The 27,102-nt window shown below is 40.3% G+C and overlaps 1 protein-coding gene across 8 annotated transcripts; it reads left to right on the forward strand.

Annotated features, from left to right (window-relative positions):
* The first annotated feature begins 1,746 nt into the window (after nucleotides 1–1,746).
* On the forward strand, nucleotides 1,747–26,675 carry MARCHF7 (membrane associated ring-CH-type finger 7). 8 transcript variants are annotated; one of them, XM_072418228.1, is made up of 12 exons: nucleotides 1,747–1,880; nucleotides 13,357–13,523; nucleotides 16,739–16,897; nucleotides 17,624–17,798; nucleotides 19,011–19,160; nucleotides 20,360–21,289; nucleotides 21,389–21,470; nucleotides 22,202–22,371; nucleotides 22,457–22,566; nucleotides 23,830–23,943; nucleotides 25,228–25,276; nucleotides 25,784–26,675. In XM_072418228.1, exons 2-12 carry the CDS (start codon nucleotides 13,365–13,367, stop codon nucleotides 25,813–25,815), a joined length of 2,130 nt encoding a protein of 709 aa, XP_072274329.1. In that variant the 5' UTR covers nucleotides 1,747–1,880; nucleotides 13,357–13,364; the 3' UTR covers nucleotides 25,816–26,675. The 8 variants fall into 8 exon arrangements, with proteins under 8 accessions (XP_072274329.1, XP_072274323.1, XP_072274328.1 ...); XM_072418222.1 differs by having other exon boundaries at nucleotides 20,360–21,470; XM_072418227.1 differs by having other exon boundaries at nucleotides 20,360–21,470; nucleotides 23,830–23,937.
* Nucleotides 26,676–27,102: the final 427 nt, after the last annotated feature.

Genomic DNA, 27,102 nt, shown 5'->3' on the forward strand with positions numbered 1-27,102 from the left:
ATGGTAATTCCGACTGAGCTCCAATGATCCTGTGTAGAGATGGGACTAAGTTCCAGAAAGACTACCATACCTAGAGCTCTCCACTGATATTGGCTTTATGGCTAGAAGGAGGCCCCTCCTCAGAGGTAAACACATAAAAGCCCCCTTGGAGTTTGCAAAAAAGCACCTGAAGGACTCTCAGACTGTGAGGAACAAGATTTTCTGGTTTGGTGTAAATTGTTATATCTGGAGGAAGCCTGCCAAATACCATTCCAACAATGAGGCATGGCGGTGGTGGCAGCATCATGCTATGGGGGTGTTGTTGACCTCAGACTGGGCAGAAAGTTCACAATCCAACATGACAATGACTCAAAGCTCACTGCGAAGACAGCACCGGATTGGCTTAGAGACAACGTCATGTTCTAGAGTGGCCCAGCCAGCTTAAACCCTACCGAACATTTCTTGAAAGACCTGAAAATGGCTGTCCATGACAGTCCCACCCAACCTGACTGAGCTTGAGAGGATTTACAAAGAAGAATTGTAAAAAGTCCCTAAAATATAACCATGGCCACTTGCCAGATGCTGTAAGCAGCATCTAAGAGATGCAGGATAACCCGAGGAACAGTCGCCAACTGCCCATCATACCCACTTTTGAATGCTCATTTCTTTTGCGAGATCATGGCAGTAGCGGTGATTGGAGGTTGGTGGACAATCAACTGCCCAGGAACAGCCATGATGCTATTCATGTGAACCTAACCTGGGCAGTTCAGAGGTTAGCAGAGGTTAACCAGGTTTAAAACAGAACTAAACCGAAAACAAAAAAATGACACTTAACTTTAATCCTGCAGGTCCCTCTATGGCGATCTGCACTTGTGTGAGATCAGCATCTCTTTCCCTTAATAGAAAAAATGCCCTAATCCCGGACATGCACAGGAGCACCCAGAGCCTCTCAGGATGCGTGACGTAGGTATCCAGGGATGCTCTACGCTCCCATTCTGTCTTAAACACCTCGGTGATCAAGACAGAACGGGGAGGTGCTGTGTGTTGCACTTGAAAAAATAAAACAACAAAGAACATTTTCCCTTTACATATTAGGGTTGCTAACCCTTTTATGAAAAGTGAAAATGTTGAGTTTAGGTACGCATTAAATCTTGGGCTGGACACTGTATGGAGTTTGCAGGTTCTCCCCGTGTTTGCATGGGTTCCCCTGGGTACTCCGGTTTCCTTCCATTATCCAAAAACATGCAGTTAGGTTAATTGGTTTCTCACAAAATTGACTTTAGACTGTATTAATGACATTTGACTATGGTAGGGACATTAGATTGTGAGCCCCTTTGAGTAACAACTAGTGATATGACTATGGAGTTTGTACAGCGCTGCATAATATGATGGCGCTATAAAAATACAGTGTAATAATAACCTAAACACAAAACATTCCAAGAAGCTTCCTGCCTTTACATTGCTTGCTGTACAGAAAATATTATTGTGCTCTGCTATAGGCACCAACTCATGACAATGTGTTGGAATATAACTGCATACATCATATTAGGTCATGGTTTTCTGACCAGCCTAAAAATGTAACAACATAACCAACATAAACTTATTATAAAAATTATTCTGAAAAACACAGAAGCTGTAGTGGCTAATTGCCTTAAAAAACAAAGCCACTTCTAAATAATAATTCACACACTTCTACAAACTGCCCACAACAAACATGGCCGCGAAAGCACACGAATAAACCAGCCCTTGCCTGATCACGTGGCGTGAGCGAGAAGAAGGGCGGTGAGCTATTACTCGTATCTATGTCAGCTGACCGGCGTGTTGGGGCCCGAATGCCATAAAAAGACGACGCCATTTTTCCTACGGGCTGTGGCAGGCCGAGAGAAGCAGAATTTGGAAGGGTGAGACGGGGGTACTGACAGCTGCGGCTGGTCCTGGTGTCATGGTGACCGCGATAGGGGAGCAGGAAGTGGCTCTCCGTGGGCTCCATATTGTCATGTTTCCCATTATGTATGTTTTGAGAAGGAGGGCGAGCCTGAGCTTTAAAGAGCACCTGTCACTTGTTTTGTAGGCTTGTCCAGTGCTTTAGGGCCTAGGAGGTGTAGATAGAAGAGGGGGCTCGTGTGGTAATCGATATGTGTGTTGTAATGGCTGTGCCCGGTCCCCTTTGTATGAAGCTGCTAGGCTCCTATAGACCTTAAACCACTAATGTTGTGTTATTATGGGAATGCTGAGCCCCTACTATATGGAATATATGTATGCATATCCTGGGAAAGGTGTGGTCACCATGCCTGTAATGGAGAAGAGCTGTCCATGTTGTGTTCTTTATATTCTTCTACCATTATAACTAGGATCCTATATAGGGGTAACGCAGAAACCCTGTATGGATCCTAGCTGGCATTCATAAAGAATTGCATGGCATCTGGAATATTAGAATTGGTTGCTGTCTAGTAAAATATATTTTTTGCAAATCTAGATGTAAGTATAGAGTTTCCTGTCCATTGCTAATTGAGGTTTTAGGTGTACCTGTCACCTATACACGGTGTCAACACCTAACTTTATTATTATTACACAGTATGTAAATAACACCAACATATTACGTGGTGCTCTACAAAGTCCATAGTCATGTCACTAGCTGTCCCTCCAAGGGGCTCACAATCTAATGTTCCTACCACAGTCATATGTCTGTAATACAGTTTAAGGTTTTTTTTTTTGTTTTTTTTTTTGAGGGGGGGCAATGAACCTAACCCAGGAGAAACCCACGCAAAGACTGGGAGAACCTGCAAACTCCATGCAGATAGTACCCTGGCTGAGATTTGAACCTGGCACCTAGCGCTGCAATGTGCTAACCTCTGAGTCGCTGTGTTAATTGTTTCTTTGGTATTTTGTTGCCACGTTAGGCTGATGTTGTCAGGCTTATATATGGCTTTGTATGGTGGATGGGTACGGCTTGATTATAGTCACATGTTGGCATCACCTGTCAGTATCCATTGGTGTAGCGCTGAGCAACTTTAAGTTCCGGTGAGTCTGTTTATAAAGTGCTACCAATTGTTTTTTAGCTTTAGATAAGAAAAGGGGATTGGTTGGCAGATTACCACGTTTTTTTTTTTTTTTCCTATCTGATCACCAATTATGTTCAGATTTTGTGCAATAGCAATCAGTGCTTGATTTCCAATAACTAAAGTTGCAATCGTCATCTCCACCCACTTGTAAAGTCACTGATCGCTGTATTGGTTTACGTTCCTTGCAGCTGCATATGTGACTTTGTTAACAGATCATTCTATTTTGGGATCATCCCTAGCAATGTAATGATTAGCTCTGTGCACCACTTCGTAAATATCTGGTCTGTCAGGATTTCAAAATAAAGTTAGACAGGTAGCAAAGTACTTTGTGCATCCAGCTGGGTTCTCATGTTTGCGGAATCTCCTTTAGATTTAAATACCATCAGATTGTAAGGTATGTAGAATCTGGCACTGATGGATTGTGGTGGTTACAATGTGTGTAATTGCAGAGTGTTATATTTTTTTTTTTTTATGGAATGCTCAGCAAAGCAACATGTTATTGTGACCTGGCTAAAGAATATCAGTTTGTCATTGCATTGGACCTGTGCTGACCAGTGATGGTATTCTACCCAGAATTTTTTTTTTTAAAGCTGGGTGGGAAGAAATTGTAGGCAGGTGACCGCTCCTGTATTGAGACTCAACTCTTCACTAACCACCCAAAAAACAGTCGGGTGGTTAAAACGTGCCAGGTGGGGCGAACCAGCTAAAAGGGGTTGGGAGAACACAGAAAGATAAGGTTAATAATAATGGCTAGATAAGGTGGGCTGCAAATTAATCCCTGAAAGAGTTATGCCAGTAATTCCATGATTTTATTTTCTGGATTTACCAGCTACCGAGCAACAATACATCGGGAAAAGCCCTTATGTTTGTGGAAGTGACAGGGGAACGTCTAATTTATGTAATATTGTCGTGTTGAATCCTCCTGATATGCCTATACATAAGAGGAGATTGCTGAAGGAATAGATTCCGCTATTGCCAGTGTAGGCTCTTCATGTGTACCCTTAATGAATTGGGTCTATATATTGGTGGCCTTTTACTGCAACAATTTACAAAGTACAATAAACTGATAACGATGGTGCTTACACTGCAATGTGTACATCTCAGGTATGTTAGCACTCTACTCTGGAACTAGTTGTACGAGATGCCAGGTAACATACCTAACGTTTGGCTTTGGAGAAAAGAGCACCTGAAACTTTTATAAATGATTACCTAGAAATGCCAGGGACATGGTGCTCTTGCTGGGAAGAGGCTTTGCAAGCAAATATGCTCATCACATTGCACGTGCCTACCAACTGATAAAATATTGTTTGTGAGTTTAAGATGCAGTTAATGACTATATGTGGGTGGCAGCAGCAATTTTTCTGTTTTATTTTCTTCAGTTGTCTTTCTTTGTTTTCAGAAAATTACAACATATCACAAAAGTACATATAGCAAACATACATAACAAACCTAATTAAACAATATAGCCATCAGGATTCAACATAAATCTTGAAATAAAACCAGCTACAGGCCTGGTGCCTGTAGTACATATCGCAATGCCCCTCAAGATTGAAACAAAAATGATCTAAACACACCTGGCAGTGGACATAGTAATAGCGAAGGGTACTGCCAACTCGTGGCTATATACATTAGAGCCACTTAGTCTGGACCCCTGATGGACATTGATAGGTATTAACAGTCATAAACAGAAATATAACAATCAACAAAGTAACCCTAGGTTGGGGGGGTAGGTAGGGAAAGTATTCTAAGGGGGGAACATTTGGGTGGCAACTCTCAACATCCGGACTAAAAGTTCTATGACTAACATGTCTTGGCATTGATGTGATTGAATCTGAGGGGATTCCTTTACCCAGTCCCATACGGACCATGTCCGCTTAAATTGTTCTGTACAGTTGTTATCCTCTGCCACCAGCATTTCCATATGACGTGTTTTCTCGCGTTCTAAAACCCAATCGCTTATGGAAGGAACCGTGATTTGTTTCCAAGATCGCAGGATAAAGGCTGTGAGAAAATGGCGTAGGAGGCCTTTCCTAATAAGTTTGAGAGCCCAGGATCATTGTGTTACTTTGGGACTATTCGGGACTGAGGACTCGGTACACATTATTCAAATGGATTATGGACTCCCAAAACTGAAATATAAGTGGGCATTCCCACAATATGTGAAGTAGTGTTCCTCTTTGTGTATGGCAGTGCCAGCATCTATCAGACTGTTGAGCGGAAAAACAATGTAGGTCCACCGGGCAACCGTACCATCTAGATCAGGTGTCTGCAAAGTTTTATGGCCACTATGCCATTTATCGGGTGGTAGGGAGCACACTAGGCTGGACTCCCCCCTAATGGCTCTGCCCACCGCCAGGGAACGCCCCCTGAAGGTATATCCCTCTCCACCGCATGCATAGCGGACGAGAGGAATTTTCCTTCAGGGAGCTTTCCCTGATACTTCTGCGGCCGCGGTAAATAGGGGAGCAACTGCAAGGGGCAGCACCGGAGCTCCAGCGGCTCCGGCTCCAGTAGTTCCTAAGGTCCCCTGGCTGATCTGCCGGCAACCCGCAGCGCCGGAGCTGCTGGTTGAAGGGAGTTTTCTCTCCTCACCCATTTTTTAGAGTCACCACTGTTGAACCACTCCACCACATGCACTAAAACCAATGCCCGATAAATAAAACATAATATCGGGGAACACCTACCCCCCCCGACCTTCCGTTTGGCCAATGTACAAAATGCCAACCGGGGGCACCTCGTCCGCCACAAATGGCGAACTAAACTGTTCAATTTACGTAGATCATTGGCTGGTATAGATTGGGACGGTTTGAAACAGGTACAATAACTTTGGAATTATATCCATTTTGAGAGTGTTGACCTGTGCAAACCAACCCAGCCGTAGAGAGGTATATTTCTGGAGTTCAGATTGGAGTTTAGTATAAAAGGGGAGTAATTGTGGGAGAACGAGTTGGGAGGGGTTGGTTAACTAAAAAAGCCTAATTTCTCAAATTCCGACAGGATAATGGGAATTGTGATGTGGGTGAATGAAATAATCCTTCTGTTCTATGATGTTTGACACTGGCACAGAGATGGGCACAAGGAATGTCTTCCTATGGGGCTCCTATGCTGATGGAAACTGTCATTGGTAGATTGTTGTCGCCTTTGTGGAGCTATCTGCATTTCTTATTCTTGGAAATTTCTGTGTTCTAAAATATCAGACAACATAAAATCTGAAAAATGTTCAATTCTTATGATTACTACTTTACATAGCCCCCTGACCAAACAGTGCAAATGATATACAGGAAGCTAGTGCATTTTACATGCATGCTATATAATGCTTTCTAGATCACAGGATATCTTTAATGCTCTGTTTTTATTAATAAGGGGCATTTTGTGTTGGAAAATCACTGGGAGTGATAACTGTCTCCTGATTGCTGTCTTCACACCCTAATTGCCCCTAGCAGTGCTTGTTTGATTGCATCACTCTTGAAAATCATTCTGCATATGGTTGGACTGTACCCAAATGTGTTAAAGATCAGGTTGCTCATGCTGAGTCAGGTCATTTGGGCTAATCTGGTGTATGAGTGGTTTAATAAATTACCTCTTTCACCCTCCTTGTATTGTCTTTTTTTCTGCCTGTTTTTAGTGGAGTCCCCTAAATTTAATGCGTTTACAGTGTTTAAGAGCAAGTTTAGGTTTCAGAAAAAAAAGTTGGACAAGAATCATCTGACGTGTGTATGTAGCCTTAGTTGAAATGTGACGCTTTTGACCTTGCACTGTTGTGGTATCAAATCTCTTGGCTGTGATCGGGTGCTCAGGAATTCCTTTGCTCATCTGACATGCACTTCTACAATGCAAATCATGCCAGGTAATCTTCTCATTATAGCAAGTGAGGCAACAAAGGTCCACATCCAACTATTGCTCCATTAGTAGCAGAGGTGAGCATATTATGGAATAGCCTGAGATTGTCCTTCATTGCAATGAAAAAGGTTTGTACAGTGTCAGCATTGTCCCACATTTGTAAAATGTCAACGCCTGTAACTTGTTTTTCAGCTTTGGCTGCACCCGTTGGTAAGCCTAATGCTGGCCATAAACTTGGCAGTGTTGGAAGCTTCCGTCAACTTTTAGCTTTAGGATTCTTCCAGTTTAGTTTGTTTCCAAGCTTAGAAAAACTTTTACAAAAATTTCAATTTTTTTTAAATGGCATTTTTTTATGCCTGTTGGAGTCTGCTACAGGGTTGTTAAAATTTTAAATGACTGAGCATGGCAGCATCTATTCACATAGCAACATATGGATTCACCTACCCTGTTCACATAAACAGTGGGCAGGTTTTCTAATAGGCTGGTGGCTTAGTGCCTGTGAATGGACCCTTAAAAGGACGGATTAATGTCTGCTGCATTGCATATGCTGTGCATGTACTGCTACTCACATTGACTATCACTGTGAAAATCTTATTTGATATGCACCAATCGCACAGGACAGTAATGGGGTAGTATTAAAATATACCAGACTCCATATGAAGAACTTTTTGATATGCAAAAAAACCTCCTATTTTCCTAATTTTGTATTGTTAAATTCAAAATCAAAGCAAATGCGTGTTTGTCATAATACTGCCCTGTTCTAAATGTGTTGTGTAGTCATGAATGCCATCTGCAAAGAGCTATATATCTGTAATACATGGCTGCAAAACATTCTCCATTCACATTATACTGCTCTGCTGCCACCCATTGTTCTGTATAGATCTTATCCTAAGTGTTAATATTATGCAGTGTTCGGCAGTCAATGTTAGCTGGGTTGCACCACCTTGCTGTTTTTGGGTGGTTACTGAAGGGTTGGGTCAAAATACAGGGGCTGCCACCCACCTAAATGACATAGCAGAATAGAACAATTTTTAAAAACTCTTAAAAGCTATTAGTTTTTTTAGATCATATAGGTTCTCTTGGAATGGTTTGTCTTCTCCATTCTTCAATAAATTTGGAAAATCAGACCCAAGGTCTCTGGTGTCCTTGTTGCTCTGGAGAGGCAAGTAAACTGGGTTTATCACAACAGTGACTACGTAATTGTTCAGACTGGCAGGCTGCAGCTAGCAATTGGTTGCCTTCTGAGTTTTGGATGGGTAGTTTACTACAAGGGTTGTCAATATACCCCCCAACCCTTCCTGTGACTCAGATGGTGTTTGCAGCCACATTACAGCCGCTGGGGGACTTGTCCGTCTGAACAATTTGGTTTTAGTCTGTTAGCAGATTAGAAGCATGTGGATTTTGTTTTTATTGCAAGGCTAATGTCTGCCAATATTCTGCTCTTCATAGGGAAAGCAACTGTGATTTTTTTAGTGCCTGTGTTGCAAATGCCAGTCCTCTCCCTGTGGGCTACAGAATACAGCCCACTATGTTGGAGAGGTGGTATAGCAAGCAAATACATCTATCCTCACGTAAACAACGTTGCATCTTCATAAATCTATAGGAACGGTCACCCTAAGACACAGTGAGTGTATTTGGCATGATTACAAGGTGAGAATTTAAGCAGGGGAAGCTGAAATCAGGAAGCTAATGCAGTTATCTATAGAGCTCTGCGGTGTATATATGTAAATTATTTCCTATGCTTCTGATGGGCTGTTTGCACACCACAAACTGCTTAGTATGTTGCCTGGTTCCTGGTTCAGTGCTGCTTGATTCATTTGTTGGTCTTTTAAAGCAGCACTAAATGTTCACTTTAAAGTATCCATGATCAGGCAGGTCATTATTGCAGGAGGGGTTGGGTAATGTCCCTTCAGCAATAATTCCACCCACCTGTCTGATTGCTCTGGGTTACTTGGCAAAAAGCTGAGCTGCGTATGCTCGGTGTCAGCTTTGGTTGTCAGGATATCTGGCTATCCCACCTTTTCTGTATGCTAGTAATGCATGTTATCCCAGCCCAGGCAATCAAGATGGCTGAAGATCATTTTGCAGAAGATGGCAATGCCCTGTGAGGGAAGGGGAACAGGTGAGTATCATGGATTAAAGTCCTGTGTTGATGGGATTTTGTTTGTTAAATGGGCACTCCTTATATGAATCTGCATTAATACATATCACACTTGAAGCTGGTCAGGTTATCTGCAAACTATCCACTAGTAAATTCTAAATGGTCTCGTGAGTCTGACTGTTGACACAAGCTCTAATTCCTGTTCACTTTAGTAATGATCACTGGGGAAAAAAATCAGCATTTCCAGAGTAGTAATAAAAATATTGTGATTTAATAAACAGTCTCCAGGACAGAAGTAAAATGTATAACTTCTCAATTCAAGTTAAGAAATTAACGGGTCCCATGCACTTTAAGCCTAAAGTGATGTCTTTTTGTGTGTGTAGATTGAGCTGTATTACTGCTGTTCTTTTGCCCCTTGTAATAAACATTAATATGGGAACACAGATGTCTTGATCATCATGAATAGACTCCAAACTTAGCAGGGTTTGGGTCCTCTGCTCTGCTGGGCCTGTGTCTGCTTGTTCTGAGAAAGAGCTGTTTGTTTTCCTCTGAAGCTTCTGGTGTAGGGGATCAAATGTCCAAAGGGGAGAAAGCCTTTCCCTAGCCTGGAGAGAGGAGAGCTGTGCTGCGCCTGCTCACTCTCAGGCTGTTTATATTTAACTCACCGCCCCATTCTTGGGAATCCTGCACCCTTCTTCGGCGGAAGAAAACTTCTCTAGGACTCTTTACGGGTAATTCCTAAACATTTCTGGCTCTGATGGCGTATGGGAGTTTTAGGATCTGTCCTCTTTCCATGTCAAGGAAAAGCTAAGCTTTCCTTTTTAAGTTTAAGGCTGTTGTCTGTCGAGCTATGATACTGCTTCATGTCTGGATTGCTGATGACTCTATTTGGTATACATGATTGTGTAAAACTCTATTTGTCACCTAGTGCCTTAACAGGAAATTCTGCTTTTGAGCCGAGGCATTTATTTTTTACTGCTAGTAAAATGGGGAATGAAAGTCTGTCGTTATTGATTGAGACCTCCATGCATTACTAGATTTATCTTTACTGATGTAAAGATGATACTCTAAATCTTGCCGTGGAATTAAATTGTGCAATATATACAAAGGGTTGTTTCCGCTTCCCTTAAATGATTACTGTGTGAAAATAAGGTGACATTGTGCTAATAAATTTCATGTTAACTTTATGTAAGGACACAATAGCAATTACCTGCCTGAACTAAATTAGGCTTACACCTTGTGACTTTTAATAATGTACTTAAATCTATTTTTTGTTCTAATGGTCTAGTCCAGCCTTGTTCTGTTCTATGGAGGGGGGAGATTGATTGAGCGCCACCCAACTGCGCTCTCTCTCTCCTTCACTTTCATTACAAAAGCTCCATGTTCATTGCTCATGGATCTGCTAGGACAGGTTCATGAACGACAAATGACGAGTGCTGTACACACTCCAGATTCTCGTCCATTATCAGCCCTCAGGCAATTACCCGACGAGAATCATCTGACGTGTTTGCCTAGCCTTAAAATTCAGTTCCGATCTCAAGGGAGCCCTTGCTAAAACTAATTTATCAGGAGTCATGGGGTGAACTCTTGTAGTAGTGGTCAGCGAAACAAAACGTCTTCACGGTCGTTGTGGCTAGAGTGCCACCTTTAGACAACCTTAATGTCAATCGTGTGAGACACAACTGGCCCTTCCACATGGCTTTGGCTCCAGAACTTTTCAACCGTCTTCAAATATGTCAGTCATCCACAATATAAGGAACCCCTATCAACCTCTGGAAGGAACCCTGGTTATAGCTTCTCAAATCTATTAAAAGCAAGGGCCCAACTCAATTGAATTAGTGTCTTACTTCTGTAAGATTTAGGCAGGTTCAGCCCTGCTTGTGATTGAGTGATCTGGCAAAGCTCCCCACAGCAGGCAATCTAGGAGGCATTCAAGTGACTGGTGCAAGGAAGCAGCATCTGCACTTCTGACAGCTGGTGTCAGTGATCAGTTCTGGTTCTGGACTTCATACTGTTACATGGAGGTAATGGGATAAACAAAGGCAGGCACAGCTTGAGGATTATCCTCGGTGGCAGCTTTGGTTCCATCTATGGAGCAGTGAAGGAGTGATCAAAGCTGGGACAGGAATTGTGATATTTGCAGGAAAGCAAATACAAGAACCTAATCTTAGTGGTTAGAGGTGATGTATTGTGTTTTGAGTGTAGATAATGCTTTGTGTAGCACTTTTAATTGCCAACCAGGTATACCTAGATGTACCCTTATAAGCCACTCGTAAAAAAAGTTTTACACAAATTGTCAAAATGTGCAGCCTCAGCAGACTAAATTACAGCATTGCCTTTTCAATTCAAATGACTAATTTTGTGACATATCTGCAAAGCCCACATCTCCCTTTGGCCAGAGACTTGTGCCATCAGTAGTGGTGCGTGACCTTCACAGGAAGGGCAGAAATGTTTGGTGTATGTGACACAATATATTTCCTTCTATATGCTGTACAAATGTCAAATGTCAGGGGAAAGGGGGGGGGGGGGATATTTGGGTTTTGTTCATAGATTATAAACCAGTGTATTTCCGTGGTCTCCAACAAGGGAAAGGACGGCTTTTAAACTGTTGTGGTGCTGATAAATATTGGGACTCTAAAGAGCAAAATGAGAGGATGATATGGAAAGGTACTCCTTATTTTTGTTTTTCAGGATGTTGGGCAAGCTCTTATTGCTGCAGTTTTTCTGTTTTTTTTTTTTTTTTTTTTTTTTTTTTAACACATCACATAACAGAACATATTTAATTTAATGTGTTGTGAGTACTGGAACTTTTTGTTCTTTTATAAAATATTTAAGTGACTTTGGCACGTTTTTGGAAATACGGCAGTACAAGTGCTCTGCAGTGTATCACACACCAGACAGTTTTGTTTAACATTCCTTTTTATTAGTGACCAGCCAAGGGTTTGACTTGGCTGGTCTCATTCTGCTTGGTAAGCAGGATATGTAAACAGCTACATGTGTGTTTATGACTCTAGAGCGATGTTGGCACAGGAAGAGCAATGCCATGTAAACACCAGTTATATAACTTGTACAGCAAGAAGATGATACTGGATGGTGATAAAGAACAATGGCCTTTGAAAAGAAACCTGTTTGAGAGGGCATAAAAAAAAAATCTTGAGGCTGCCATTGCCAAGCTTGGTGTAGGGCCTCATCCTATGATGAGGACATGTGAATACTCCATTTGTTTTTTGGCATTTCATCTCTGTGGGTACAGACCTCCACACATTTTAGTATGGATGCCTGTTAGTACATCTGCCTCACATTGGTTAATTGGTGTGATCTGCTACATGAACAAAGCAAAGCCCTGGGGCACACTCACTAGTGGTGGGAACAGTTTCTCCTGGTGGCTGGCACCTTGTCTTGTAATGGTTTTTAATCCTCTAGAATTTAAACATTTTGCACCACCGCACTAAATGGCTCACAAACCACACTATACAGTACCTATAGGCTACATGTAAGTATCAACTGTAAGTGCAGCTCATTTGAAAGAAAGCGGTATCTGCACCACAAACTTCTGAGCAATAAAGGCTTTTTTTTATATAAAATTGATTTTCTGAACCCACCCACGATTATATTCTTGTATATGAATGCCAAATTAAAACTTTTCCTTGCAGTGCCACTTTCAATCAAACCCTCTCAGTTTACAAATACAATGCAGATCAGGGTTTTTTAAATGAACATTTTTGTCCGAATATTCAATTTCGTAACCATATTTCTAAACTTCTGGCAGAGTATTGTAATATATAGTAAGAGCATCCTAAAAGAGTTTAGCTGTCACTTAAACTCCACAAACACCAGTATCGCAGCATGTTGTGCTGTTTGGTAGGATTGTGGGAGACTGACACCAGAGGCTGATGCAATGTGTTCCCTGCAGAGCAACCTGAAACGGACACAGACCTTCTCACTATCCTTCTTGCTGCAGTGTCCTAGATAATCTGAACTAAGTATAGCACTTGAATAGCAAAGGCCTTTTACCTTTTTATTTAAAATCCTCTACAAGGGAGTTAAGACCCTCTATGGAGCAATTATTTTAAGGATTTTGCACTTAAAAAAATAAATAAAAAAATAAAAAAAAACACTAAATTAAGGTGAGTTTTTCTGTCTATTATGTACGTGTGTGCCGGGTGGTGCACCTGGCTAAAAGGGATTAGGAGAACACTGAGCTTGGGGCCGCATAGTAAAGGGGTCAGGAAATGTATTCATGGTCTGAACACTTTAGTCACTTTGGTAACTTTTTCAGACAAAACATTGGTGCCTATATTGTACATGTAAACTTGTATAATGTATGTTTATCCTGTAAACATGTGTTCATTACCCGTGTTTTATGTCTTTTAGATTGAAACATGGAACCTAAGCCATCAAGGTTGCCCAGACGGATAACAGTTCAGCCTTCCCATTCCTCACCTTTAACAACCAGGATGTTTAGAACTGGCAGGTTAGGAGCTCAAAGCGAAACATATCGCACAAGCGATAGCTCTTTGAGACGTGACTCAGACTTTCAGGTGAGCATGCTGAAGTCCTTATTGTGCAGCATTATTTATATACAGGCCTAGTAATCTGTAGTAGATAAAACGCATAAAGACAACAGATGTTTGTGACTGGTAATTGCTTTGAGCTTCTGCTCCCTGAATGTTCCCTTCATTAAAAGAAACCTGCTAAATATATGTAGGTTGCCACTGCTGACCTTCTGAAAAAACAACTTACAGGTTTGTTTTAAGGGAGGGGGGACAAGCTGAATACCACACTGTCTTATCTTCCATTTTTTGGCTTTGGGATTGACTTGTGTAACTTTGAACTATTTTGCAGTTTTTGAATTCCTTTTTGCAACTATAATACCTCTATATAAACTTCATATATACAATTCATAAAAGTGCTGGTATGTAACCATTGGAATTGCTTTAAAGTGCATGTAAAAACAATTGTTTTAGCTAGCAGGTAGAATGGTTAAAACATCTGTTAAGTGCAGAGTTTTCTTCTTTTGGTTTGCATCTCCAGTGGAAACCTCCACCCTTGGTCTTAATTTTCTCCGGTACAAGTGTAGGTAATTCAGAATTTGACTGAGCAGGATGTGAGGGGAAATCTTCAGTGGGGATGCTTTTTCTTGTGATCTGGGTAGAAGGGCATTTTTTTTTTTTTTTTTTTTTTTTTTGTGATGATCCTCCTGTTCTTTGGGTCAGGGAGTGTAGGAAAGTTTTCTGTCAGAACAGACAAAACTCACTTATCCTAACCATTCCCTTCTCTAAACTAACCCAAAAATGTTTTTACTTTAAAGCTGTAATCTGAGTTAAGCAGATCTTGCCTAAATACAAGAAGCATGTGTACTCTTGCTGGAATCATGGTCTGGTTTGTGTATTTCTTCCAGGTGTATACAAGCTTTTTGTATCAAGACCTGTCACTGCAATTCCTCTGCTACCCAAAAGCCAAAAACTTGGTTAAGAAAGACATCTGGCTCATACAAAGCTTATGTACTATACTGTATGTTGCTGTGAATTAAATGGGTTTGTGTTCAGCTTTATGTGGCTCATCTTGAAATCTTCAGCATACCCCAATATGATCATGCTGCTCAGTTGTGGTCTTTTTAAAATTGTGTTTTAGACAATGATGGAAGTCTAACAAGGCTTGTACTGCTCTCCTAAATCATGGGAATGGCAGCATCAGGGAGTTATTTGGTAATTTGTGCGGGAATCTGGTCCTAAGATTGTGGCCCTTCACAGGCTCCAAAGGATGAATTGGTTTCTCCATCAGTGTGGATCATAAAAATATCAACTGCTGTACTGAAAGATACCAATTCATGCCACATAGGCAATGTCTGGATCCACGTCACGTCTTCAGGCTTTTCTGAAAGGTAAGTCTTGTTTAAGCATTCCCCTTCCAAGTTTTTAAGCTGTGCTTAAAGTGTCAGGCCAAGAACGTCTAACCCTTCCCCACTCTTTCTAAAACAGAAAAGAGCTCTTAGCTCTTTCTTAGTGTATTTAAACCCAAGCACAAAACTGTATTATATTGCAGTCATTATATTAGTATTATATAACAGTCATTGTGGTGGTTGCTTTAGTTTGCTTTTTTTATTTTAATAGTTGTCTTGGTGATTCTGTCAGTACCACACAGCTGTACCAGGGTGACATAACCTGTTGCCCTATGCTAAGCTCCGTTGTTGCTCCAAGATTGTAACAAGCTCCTAAGAATTCGGCACAGTCAATTGAGAATGAGTATTGGCTAATCAGAATTCTATCATGATTACCAGCTGTTGTATTTGCATCGGTCAATGATGCTAAAATATTTTCAATGGTATATTAATGGACCAGAATGACGGTGGGACATTTTCTGGGTTTACATACATTCACAGTTGACCTTATAAAAGCGATATGTATTTGTGCTGCTTCAGTGAGATTAATTTTGGTGCCTAATGATTTTCTATAAGATTTCTTGGTGTACTCATTTAATGGAGCAGCAGTAATACTGCACATTTATGTACATTAAAGCTAACTTTTATTGTCTCCGCTATATGTCCTCACAACAAGTATCATCTATTATGTTTATTACGGCCTCTAATATTCAGTTGTGCTGTAAATGCAGCTGATTGCTTAGATCAGGTTTAATCTAATTTTTTTGAAAATACCCCTTAAATCCAAAATAACAAAATGCAAGAATGACACTGCTACAAACCTGAAGAGAAGGTCAGCCACCAAGCTACTCACTAGGAAAAAGGGCTTTATTCTGAGATGTGACAAAGAAGCAAGATAAGTTGAAGGAATTTCAAATATACACAGCAAAGAGTAGCTACCCATAAGACCACTTTAAGTAAGTTGTACATTCCACAGAGCAGGGCTTTATGAAAGTGGCCCAAAAAAAGCCATTGCTTCAGGAAAAATAAGACAATATGTTGGGGGTTTGCCAACAGTACATGGTAGATTTTCAAACACATGGCTCTCTAGAGAAAGGTTGTCTAGTCAGATGAGACTGATTTCATGAAGGGCCTGATTTTATGAATTTATTAATTCATTTGCAAGAACACATAACAGGCAGGAATGCTAATGTATCTGCTTCTGTGTTAAATAACAGTGGCAGTGTAGGGATACATGGAATTATTCCGTGGCACTTGCAGATTTATCGGTATTTACTATATCTTTTATAGATCAAAGGTGTCATTCCAGACATCCATTGCAATAGGCACATTATGTTTTTGGGGGATGTTTCTGAGGCCTGCAGCTTTTCTGATTAGAACACCCAAAAGTACTAGAATGTTTTACCCAAAGCTGATCTATTCATTTACAAATTCGAGAGGAAAGCCTGGTGGTGATGCAGTTACCCCTGGAAAAGACAAGGTAACGCAGTAATGCAGCTTCTACAAGCAGCTGTCGGACTCTTTGCCTCTGGGTTAAAGAATGTATTTTCTGTATAAATCATGACTTTACAAAACCTGCACATCTTTACACCTAATAAAGCTTTTAAGATAAGCACTTGGCTAAAATGAACTATCCAATAACATACTACAAAAAAACCCTACGTGTACTTACAAGATCTGTCATACTTCCAATTCCTTTCTTGAGAACATTTTATTTTTATCAGATCCACACATAACAAATGGTGTTCTCTGAATAGTTTTGGTTTCATGATCTCCCAAGAAACCTGCCAGGTCATGTAATTGCTGAGCAGCAGAGGGAAAATAACATTTAGATTGTTTTCATTTTGTGTTATTTGGGGTGCTTGTGTTTCTTAGGACTCCAGCCCATTGCGTTCTTCAACTCGAGATTGGGTTTCTAGAGAGCGGGAGAGTATTGAACCATCTTGGAAAACTCCTTCATCCAGCTATCAGCGATGCTCAGGGACATATGATCGCCCAGTATCTGGGAGCTTCTTGGGCAACAGAAGCAGGGTTGTAAGTAACTTCAAACCAATATGTCTCATGTATTATGTGCTTGCTTTCAAAATTTAAACCCCCCCCTAACCCACAAATGGTAAAGTAGATCTGAACATAAAGCAGGACTAAACCCTGTCATATTTGCTTGTTTTCTTTGGAAGGCACTGCCATCTTCCTTCTCAACCTTGTTGTGATCTTTGGCCATCTTGAGCTGGGCTTGGGTGACAGTTAATTTAGGAGTTAATTTAGTCCCAGCAGGTCTGAGATGTGCCAAGTATTCTAGCAACTACTCTGAGCTGTGTTTGCAGCTCAGCAATTTTGAGCTATCAGGCAGGTAAGAATACTTACTGCAAAAAGGAACATCCCTTTCTTTAAAAATCTGTGGTCAGGCAGGGAAGTGGAACTTTTTTTGAAGTGGAAATTTAGTTTCATCATAATCGTTAATGAATAGTGAAAGATACTTGGGCACAATAGTCCTAAAATGGAAATATGTACACGCCTAATCTCCAGAGATGCAAGATCTGTCAGCTCTGGTGCCAAAATCTTTCCCCTTTAATCATTTCCGAAACTTTGATTTTGGTCCTGATTGGTTGGGTGAAGTTTTAGTGTACTTTTGCATGTGTTAAGAATTTTTTTTTTCTTTACAAATGGTACACTGACCTAAGACTACTTATATCAAAAGAAACTCTTAAAACAGATTCTTCCTATGTCTAAACACTCTCCCCTCTATCTTTTTCATTTCAGTCCACAGCTTCATCGCAACCATCTTGGTATGATCCTTTGGAGAGGTCACAAAGCACTTACACTGGGTTGGGCAGTCAACAGGACTGGGATTCCAAGAGACCCAAATTGTCTTATTCTGGATGTACCCCTCTTAGTAGTGGAAGGACTACAAGTTCCAGCTACACCTCCACTCCAGGTATGGGGCTACCTGAAAGACCCATTCACACCAGCCTGGTTTATTGTGGTGCATTAACATAATCAATGTACCACAAAGGGCCATAAAATGGGCATATGGCACTTTGGCAGCGCAATGTAAAGCGCATTTGTGTTGGGGCCATATTTTCTGAATGGCAGTGCATTGCAAAAACTGTGTACATAAAGTAACTTTAGTGGGCACTTTTTAGGAAAGCTACAATATCTAATCTAAACAGGTGCTTTTTGTGTTAACATCATACTTATGGCATAATATTGGTAATCGTATTGTAAGCTGCAGGGGCAAACTTGTTTTGTTTTTAAATACCAGAACCTGATCCTTAATGTCAGCTTTTCAAGTTCTTTTGAGGTATACATTTGGTCTAAAGCATTACTGAATTCTCAATGAATTGACCTGGTTTCTACAAAAAAATGTTGCGCACAGGAATTATAAACCTCTAATGTTTTACTATATAAGGGCTAATGACTGACTTCATTATAAATTTACCCATCCTTCCTAGTTTACTTAATAACTAATAGTCTCTGTAGACTTTAGATTCCCTCTCCCTATTATTATTAATATTTATTATTATTATTACACAGTATATAGCACCAACATATTACGCAGTGCTGTACCAAGTCCATAGTTATGTCACAAGCTGTCCCTCAAAGAGAACTCGCAAACTAATGTCCCTACCATAGTCATATGTCTTTGTGCAGTCTAAGATCAATTTGGGGGTGAGGGGCAAGTAAACTAGCTGTATGTACTTATACACTCACTGTGCTGATTGGTCAGCAAGTTTAGTGCCTTTTTTCCTAAGACTGATAACAATCTCCCATGAGCCTTTTGCTCTAACCCCTCCCCCTGGGCTCTCCATTGCCATGGCAATGGAGAGGAGGCTGCAGTTTGACAGTTTGCCGGTTTAACTTTTGTTTATCCGTCCTACAGATCAGTTTAACCAGAGCTCATATCATCCAGATGCCCAAGCTGAAAATGTGAGTTTAGGTCCACTTTAGGCTGCATTGTTTTATGTTATTGATCTTGACTTTAGATGCACTAGCAATTTACAGAGGTCAAGTTATCAGTTCTTAGTATTAAATATTGTAGTTTCTGGATAATATACTTCAAGTGAGCCTAGTAAAGTTGCTGCATATTTTGTAGCTTCTTGCTTGGTGCATTCACATTTTGACAAATTCTCACTCCTCTTGTTGGCAGACTTACAGAGCCGGTATGGACGCTTTCCTAGGACATCTTCTTCAATGATGTTTCAGTCTGAATTGTCAAGGGAGCGGGACAGAAGAACAGACACATCTATTCATGAGCTGAGTGACTATGGGCATAGAAATGGTGACCTCACTCAATCATGTAAGTGAGTGGGATTGTGCACACTAATGTATTAACAAAAATTGAATTTTTTGAAGTTGAGGATACAGAATTCACTAAACAGCATTGCAAGATGTCCTTATATCAGAATGTGAAATGGCTCATTTTTGTTACCTGCTACTTTTACGTGACCTTCACTTTTATACTTGGAATGCGTTGGGTTAAAGCAGTACTAAATGAAAAATAAACTTGCCTAAACTTATGCATGTCCCTCCAGAGCTTTCCTGAATTGGGCTTGTCATCTGCCTTCTCCCCAGTATGGAGGAAGCACCAGGTGCCTTTTCTTCATCTTCTGGCTTCTTTCTATGTCACCTGATCGCGCACTGTGCAGGTGTGCGACTGGGTGACGTAGCTACTCTAAATGGGGCCGGGGGGGATTGTGGGCAAGATGGATGTAAATGTATGGAAGCAGCAACCTTTCATATGGCAAATTGAAAAGCATGAATTACTGTATGGTTATTCTTGACTTTCTAAGCTTGGTCTCCTTTTGGAGAGATTTAAATTGCCTTATTTCTTGAGAAGGTGATGACAAATTCCCAATAGGTTGCAGGTTTTAGTCATCGGACCAAGGCTTTTTTTTTTTTAAATGGGATTGATAACATGATTGCTTCATTTGGCAAAATATTCTACTGATCACTATGCAAATACTAGAGATGATTTTCTAATATCACGTTGGGATGTTCTCTTGGCCATGTAAACTAGGACACTACAAGGAATAGTTCACTTTGCTTGGTGAATTTTCTGGAAATCTAATTTGTACCTAATTATGTAGTCTCCACTATTCACTGGGAAAAGTTTGTTTTTAATGTGAATCTGGATGGGGCTGGTGGTTTTAGGTAGACACATTGCAGGAGATGGTCTCTTTGAGGCATGTTCCAGAAGTAAAATTGAATGGATTTTGGTAAAACCGAATTCATTCAGTGATATGCTTGATTCAGACTTCCACCTTCAAGAAGTAAGGTTTACAAATTGGATTGGGGGCACATTTATGGTGAAGCTAGCTCAAAGGTGCTGCAGGTATTGAAGCCTCATTTTTTTTGTATGTTCATTTTACATATGACAGCGCAAAGGTATTGTTTTATTTCCAAAGAATGAAGTTTTTTTTTTTTTTTTTCTTAGAATTTGTGGAACTAAAACTAATAATTATCTTTTGATGTTTTTTTAATAATCTTTTGATGCAGATCTTCAGGACAGAGTTTCTTCATATGCACAAGGAGCTAGACCAAAAGACAATTCTCAAGCGACAAGCACAGTCCGACTCAACACATCAGTCAGCCGCCAGTTGCCTTCACAGAGCCCTTCATTTACAAGAGATTCAAGCAGGAGTTCAAGAACAACAACTTACAGAGACCTACGATCTCCACAAAGGGATGTTTCCTCTGAGGTTCATCGCTCTACAAGCCGAAATGATGGAACATCACGGAGTACTTCAGGAAGAATCTCGCCTTCATCACAGATGCCAAGAAGTGACCAAACTGCAGATGGCGATGGCAGGCGTACAACAAGGCACCTCCTGTCTCGTCTTGCATCTAGTATGTCTTCCACCTTCTTCTCTAGAAGATCCAGCCAAGATTCTTCAAGTGGGAGGTCACAAGAAGCAGAAGAAGCACATTCAAATTTACATACAGTTACTCCTGAACCTAGTCCTGCCATCCCTGCCAACAGTGAAGTGCTAGAAAATAGGCCTTCTGAACAATCTCAGGGATTTGCGTTTCTTAGAAGGAGAAGATGGGGATTGTCATCTGTGTCTCCAAATCAGAGTTCAGATTCTGATGCTGAAAGCTACAGGTCAGAAGATTCTGAAACAAGGACTTCAGGATCATGGCTGCCATCCTCTTTCAGGAATAGATGCACACCACTGTTCTCCAGAAGGAGAAGGGAAGGAAGAGATGAGACTGCTAGAGCGTCCTCTACCTCTGAAACTGGCAGGTTACATGGTTCTTTTAGAAGGGCATCACAAGAAGACTCTTCTTTAGATGAAGCACAAAGCAACCCTCAAGGTGCTGCTGCTGCAGTTAGAAGTTCTCCCTTGTCGTCAGACTCTCCTAGCAGTAATTCAGCCGCTGCCATAGTGGAGACACTCTTCAGTAGGAGAAATTCAGGAATTTCAGGCATGCTTCCTAACTCTCTCTTGCACTTCTCAGTGCCAGCTGCACTAGTGAATTCCTTATCGGACAATGTCATGATAACTGTAGATATTGTTCCCTCAGGTAGGACAAGTGATGGAGAAGAAAATGAAAAGCCTCAAGACTCCTCTAGGGATCCTGAGAAGCTAAAGAAAATTAAAGAAAGGTAGAGATGTTATCCTGACTACTTTTAGAAATCAATTTAACGGGCAGCATTTTGCCTCTTTCCCTCTGTGTGCCAATTTTGAAGTAAAAGCAATGCTTTGTATGTGGTTCTCTGTGAATGTTCCTAGTTCCCCTAAACAATTGACTGCATTATTTTTCGTCTGCCTGGCTTAGTCTGAAGCACTAGAAGCACCAACCAGGGTCAAGGTCTCCCTTCCTCCTGCTGTGTATTTGTTGGTACTCCTATTCTGCTCTGTATTCTCATTGCATAAATAAATAGGCATCCTCTAAGTACCAGATAACACATTAATGATTCAAAACCCCTTTAGATACGACTGGAACAGAATAGGAACCCCTGACTGGCTTAATACTCCAATAGACAAATTTACCCTTGCCCTTAGAGGAGGTTTGTTTCAGGGCAGGATGTAAGTGGGGTGGGTGGAGAAATTTCCAACAGACCTTCAGATAGAAGTAAGTCTTAACATTTTCCCACTCAATTCTTGAGGTTATTTGTTTCCTGTTCATAGTTTGGTCACTTAAAGCTAAAACCTAAATGTATTTATCTGGATACTTGGTGGTTTACTTGTAATTCAGTTTTAGATGTTTAGAACTGGTAAAGTAAATATTCATTTACTGATAAATGCTGATTCATACTAAAATGTGTGCCTATGACCTAGCTGTGTATGGAAAGGTTTGCTTTCTCCCTTTTTAATGTAACGGTCTAATTTTCAGCCTGCTACTAGAAGATTCTGAGGAAGAGGAAGGTGACCTGTGCAGGATATGTCAGACTGGAGCATCCAGTCCAAGCAATCCTTTTATTGAGCCATGCAAGTGTTCTGGTAGCTTGCAGTATGTCCACCAAGATTGTATGAAGAAATGGCTACATGCCAAGATCAACTCTGGTGTGTAGAAGTTGCTACATTGCTTCCCTTCATTCTTAGAATATTTTGGATAGAGCATTGACATTTTTTGTTTTTTGCCTTTTAGGTTCTAATTTGGAAACCATAACTACTTGTGAATTGTGTAAAGAGAAGCTGAATTTGAACTTGGAAGACTTTGATATTCAAGAGCTTTACCAGGCACATGCAAATGAAAGGGTAAGTACTTGCACTCTTAACACACACTGATCCGATAAGTGTTGTTAAGTGTAGCCTTTAAGGTTTGGCATTTGAAACACCTTCCTTTAAGCAGCACTTGGTTCAAAGGCTGAATTTGTCCTGCTACATAACCGTGCAAACAAAGAGATTTTCTTAGGGCTCTTTGAAAGGTGTTTGCAATGTTAAAAGTTAATCCATAATTTGTGGTCAGAGGAGATGTGAATTCATAGTGTTTTTGTTATAGGATGACATTTACAGTCTATTAAATGAAACCTTAACTCACAAATGTTGAGACCTGGTGCACCTAATAACAAAGGTTATAATCCTGTATGAGCTAGGTATCAAAGTATTTATATGAAGCAGATAGTTATAAGGTGTAGTCTGACACATAAGCAGAATGACAAAAGTATACTTGGTTCACTGCCTTTTCTTTTAATGTGTTGGGTACAGAGGGCAACCGTTTGTTGCCTTAATAACCACAGGGGTTGCCAAGTCAGGTGTTCTGGGTAAGCGGTATGTTTCCTGAACTGGTGGGTAGATAATACACTGGAACTTTTTCTTTGGTGCACATAAGTGAACAGGTTGCAAAATCAAAATATGGAGGGCCTTTACAAAAGACTAATAACATAATGCAAATTGCAGAATCTCTGTATGATTGTGTTGGCTAGCAAGGCTTAGGTATTATATCAGGGGGGAATATTTTTGCCTTTTTGCTGCATCCCAATAATTTCATTAAGTACACTCAACAATTTCGGGATTTTCAAGGCACACTGCATGTCAATTTGCTGAATACATCATTCTCTCCAAAATCATTACATTTTTTCAAAATGCATAGATAAAACACACATAATACATTCTGTGGTATTGTCATATGCACCAGTTTTTTTTTAATTTTTTTTCCCCAGGCCCTCTGCTTCCTCATGAAATGTTGAGATGTGATTGCTAGTATTAGTTGTTCCCAAAATTATAAGACACTTTATTTATTCTCTGCTGGCGAGGTATTGCACACTGTGATTCTGTATAAAAATTGTCAGTCTCTGCACCCTTGCTAGCTAAAGTTCACTATAGGAGCAGGTGAGCCTCCTCTAGTCTTGGCAGTCTGGTCCCTGGCAAGCTGCTAATTGGGAGGATTTCTAGTTTAGCTTGGCTCTACATGAACTTTGGATCAAAGTAGAGTGGGGGGGAATATACATTTTTTGTGACCTAGGCATTGACTTTTGTTTTCCTTTGTTTTTTTTTTGTTTTTTTTTTTTCTCTATACAGGCTGAATATGAATTCATAAGCTCTGGACTGTATCTGGTTGTCTTGCTGCACTTGTGTGAGCAGCGCTTCTCTGACATGCTGGGGGCAGCTAATGAAGCAAACACTCGGGTTAGAGTGAGTTTGTGCTTTTAATGCCTTATCTTAGAACACTTGTTGGTATAAAGTACACTGCTTCCACTGGCTAGAAATGTTGTGCATGGTAAAACTGCAGTACTCTGCAGAAATTGTGCATACAAGGAGGGAGTGTAAGGACTTGTCTAAACACCAAGAATATTAATCCAATGATAATTTGTAAAACTACAAACTTTATGTATTGTATGTCCTTTTAGGATTGTTTGACTACAGTCTATAACCATTATAGTTTCCCAACTAGGGTTCCCCCCTGAGATTACTAGGGGTTCCCTGAGCCATGAGCAATTTGCCTCAGGTCAATTTATGTGACTCAATTATTTTTGGTTTTATTTGTAAAGATTGCATTCTTCCAGTGGCCAGCAATGTAAGGGCCATTCTTTCTGTTGCACAACATGCAAATATACTCTGACATTTGGATATAGTATTTGTTTTTCAGGTCTTCACAAAGCCCTTTTATGTTTAGGCTGCTCTAGAACAGCGAGAAGTTTGGCAGTTTGCAGCTCTGGCTGGTGCACCCCCCAGTAGTGTCAGAAGAAGGACCCTGCTGGGGGGCTTACCGGCCATAGCTGCGAACTTTCCCCCATATGTACACAACCCACCCACTCTCTTATCACAGGCCCAGGATGGTGGGTGGGTTGTATCTCAGGCCTGGGATGGGAAAGTGGCATCATGACACCACTCTGTGAAGTTTCTTCCCCTTTGAGTGACACACAGCTCCCCACGCATGCGCAGTAAGGATTTGGTGAATTTAGTGATCAGTGGGGTCCAAAAGGTGGGCAATGACAGCTCTAGAACACCAAACACTATACAGCAAAGCTGAATTAGATATTTCCCAACCTGAGTAACTTTTGGTTAGCCAATAGGTATCTTTTTGCTGTTATATATCAGATACCATATCTAAATGGGTGCCAGAAGCTGATGGAGGTTTTGGTTCAGGCAATCTATGTAATGTGCTTGCATACAGAATTGATCATTTTTAATCTGTTAGATACAATTTTTCCTGTTTTTAAATAAACTTTTTTTTCTGGTATGGTTTGTGCTAAACAAGGACTGCTCCTGACTTTAGTTTCCTTCATTCTCCTCTGTATATTTGTTTTAGGTTTGTGTCAACACTTAGCAGCAGAGGTTCAATGTCTCCTTTTAAAATGTCTCCTTTGCATGATTCTTGTCTTTTCATTCCTGTATCTATTTTGAGACAGAAATGTATTAAGGTTGATTAAACTTTTTTAGGTTACCTTGTTTTTATTTTATTTTTTCTCCTCTTAGTTTATCAACCTTGCCAGGACCCTTCAAGCACACATGGAAGATCTGGATAGTAAGTTGGCAATATTACCAATGCACAAAAAGGGCAGTTGTACCTTTGACACTGTAAGGGTTGCTTTGTTTCCTAGAGACAAAATAAGGTGGCATACTTGCTTTATCCTTTGCTCCCTTTTCGAAGCAAGCTGTCTGATGCTGTAGGTTGTGGGCAGGTCCTAATCTTCTAAGCAACGCAGAACTGTTCTAAATTAATCACTCCAATTTTGGATACAAGATTTTAAGCTTCCTTTAAAGGCAAAAGAGCGGTTATCCACCAAAGAACACAATAAAATTAAACAGTTTCCAATGAGCTGTTACCCCAATGCAAAATGTGACTTCCTTGTTCTCAAAGCTTAATGAGAATTTACTTTGCAAAATGAATAGACTTGGGAAACATTTGTCAATTCAACATTCATGTCTGTTAACCATACAATAAGATGTCAGGAAGGTTTGTGATAACTGTACTATGCCTCTAAACACTTTTTTTTTTTTTTTTTTTTTTTTTTTGTTTGTTTGTTTTTAGCCTCAGACGATTCAGAAGATGAAAGGGTGTGAAGGAATAAGTGCACGTTTTTTCTGAGACATGTTCTCTTCAGAAGATGGCCCATCTGCAGATGTGCAGAGATTTATTTCCTGAATACTCCAGTGCTTGTGTTGCATATCAGAAAACTCTATTGCCCTCTATCACTTGTTGCACTTAAGCAATCTATAAATACTGAGTCTTCATACAAAGATCCTGTTATAACAACCAGTCTGGCCTTTTATTTTTTTTGTTTTGTAACATTTAATCTGCCTTCGTTTTTCTTCATTTGCTGAAAGCATTGACTGTTCGTTTTGTTTTTCTTATGTCTTTTTTATATGTTAAATGGAGTATAATATGTTCAATCCATCCCTTAGTATTGTGCTGTACAGCATATTGCTCATGGCTCACTGCTGTAGCGGTATCACAAAAGTGGCTAATTCCACCATGGTCTTCTAAAGGGCACCTGTCTATTTAAATGTAGTGTTTTTTGCAAGAGCGTTTGAATATGCTACATTTTAAGCCCTTTTAAGGGTTAAAACACCATGCCTTATTGCAGGCTCCCGTTTTATAGAACGCCTACCCTTCAGTGTTGACTGTTTAACAAGGGGATTTTGTAAAGCTGTCTGACTTCTCCAGGTCTGCCTTGGGACTCTTTTAGTAAAGGGGCAATATTTATCTTGAAGACTTGATTAGTTATCTTTTTTTGTCTATTTACAAATATAGCACATTTTTTGCAACCAGAAAAAAAAACTTTCCTTAAAATTTAAAGTAGAAGTTACAAATTTTAATCACTTGTAATTGCTAAAATTGTAAGACTTCTGTATATTCACTTAAAAACACATAATTGTTTTAGTTGTCCAATGGGAATAATAAAGATGTTGTATGGACTGTGGTTCCAAGGATTTACTTTTGGACATAAAAAAATGTGTCCTAGAGGAAAGCTTGTTCATTGAGGGATTGCAAGAGGATTGTCTTTTTGTACTTGTTGGGGAGTGAAGATTTCTGCTCTGCAGAAATGATTTAACGAAAGGGGAAAATGCAACCTGCCCCTTCTGCAATAAAAAAAAAAAATCTGTCTATCATTTTAAATATCACCTGTCTTTGCTGTGGTGCCGGCACAGCCATCTTCCTCTGCTCCCCCGATGGTGGGAATCTTTGTCCTGGATTGGCCTGACCTAACCACTGTGAAGTGATTTAATACATTCCTGGCATGCTCAAATCATTTAGAAAAGATTGCAAGCAGGCAGGTATGTTTTATTGCAGAATGGACATTGTCTGGCCCTCCTTTAGTACAAATACTGCTTGCAGCTTTGGAATGT

Source organism: Pyxicephalus adspersus, chromosome 7 (assembly GCF_032062135.1).
Source record: "Pyxicephalus adspersus chromosome 7, UCB_Pads_2.0, whole genome shotgun sequence".
Classification (NCBI taxonomy): domain Eukaryota; kingdom Metazoa; phylum Chordata; class Amphibia; order Anura; family Pyxicephalidae; genus Pyxicephalus; species Pyxicephalus adspersus.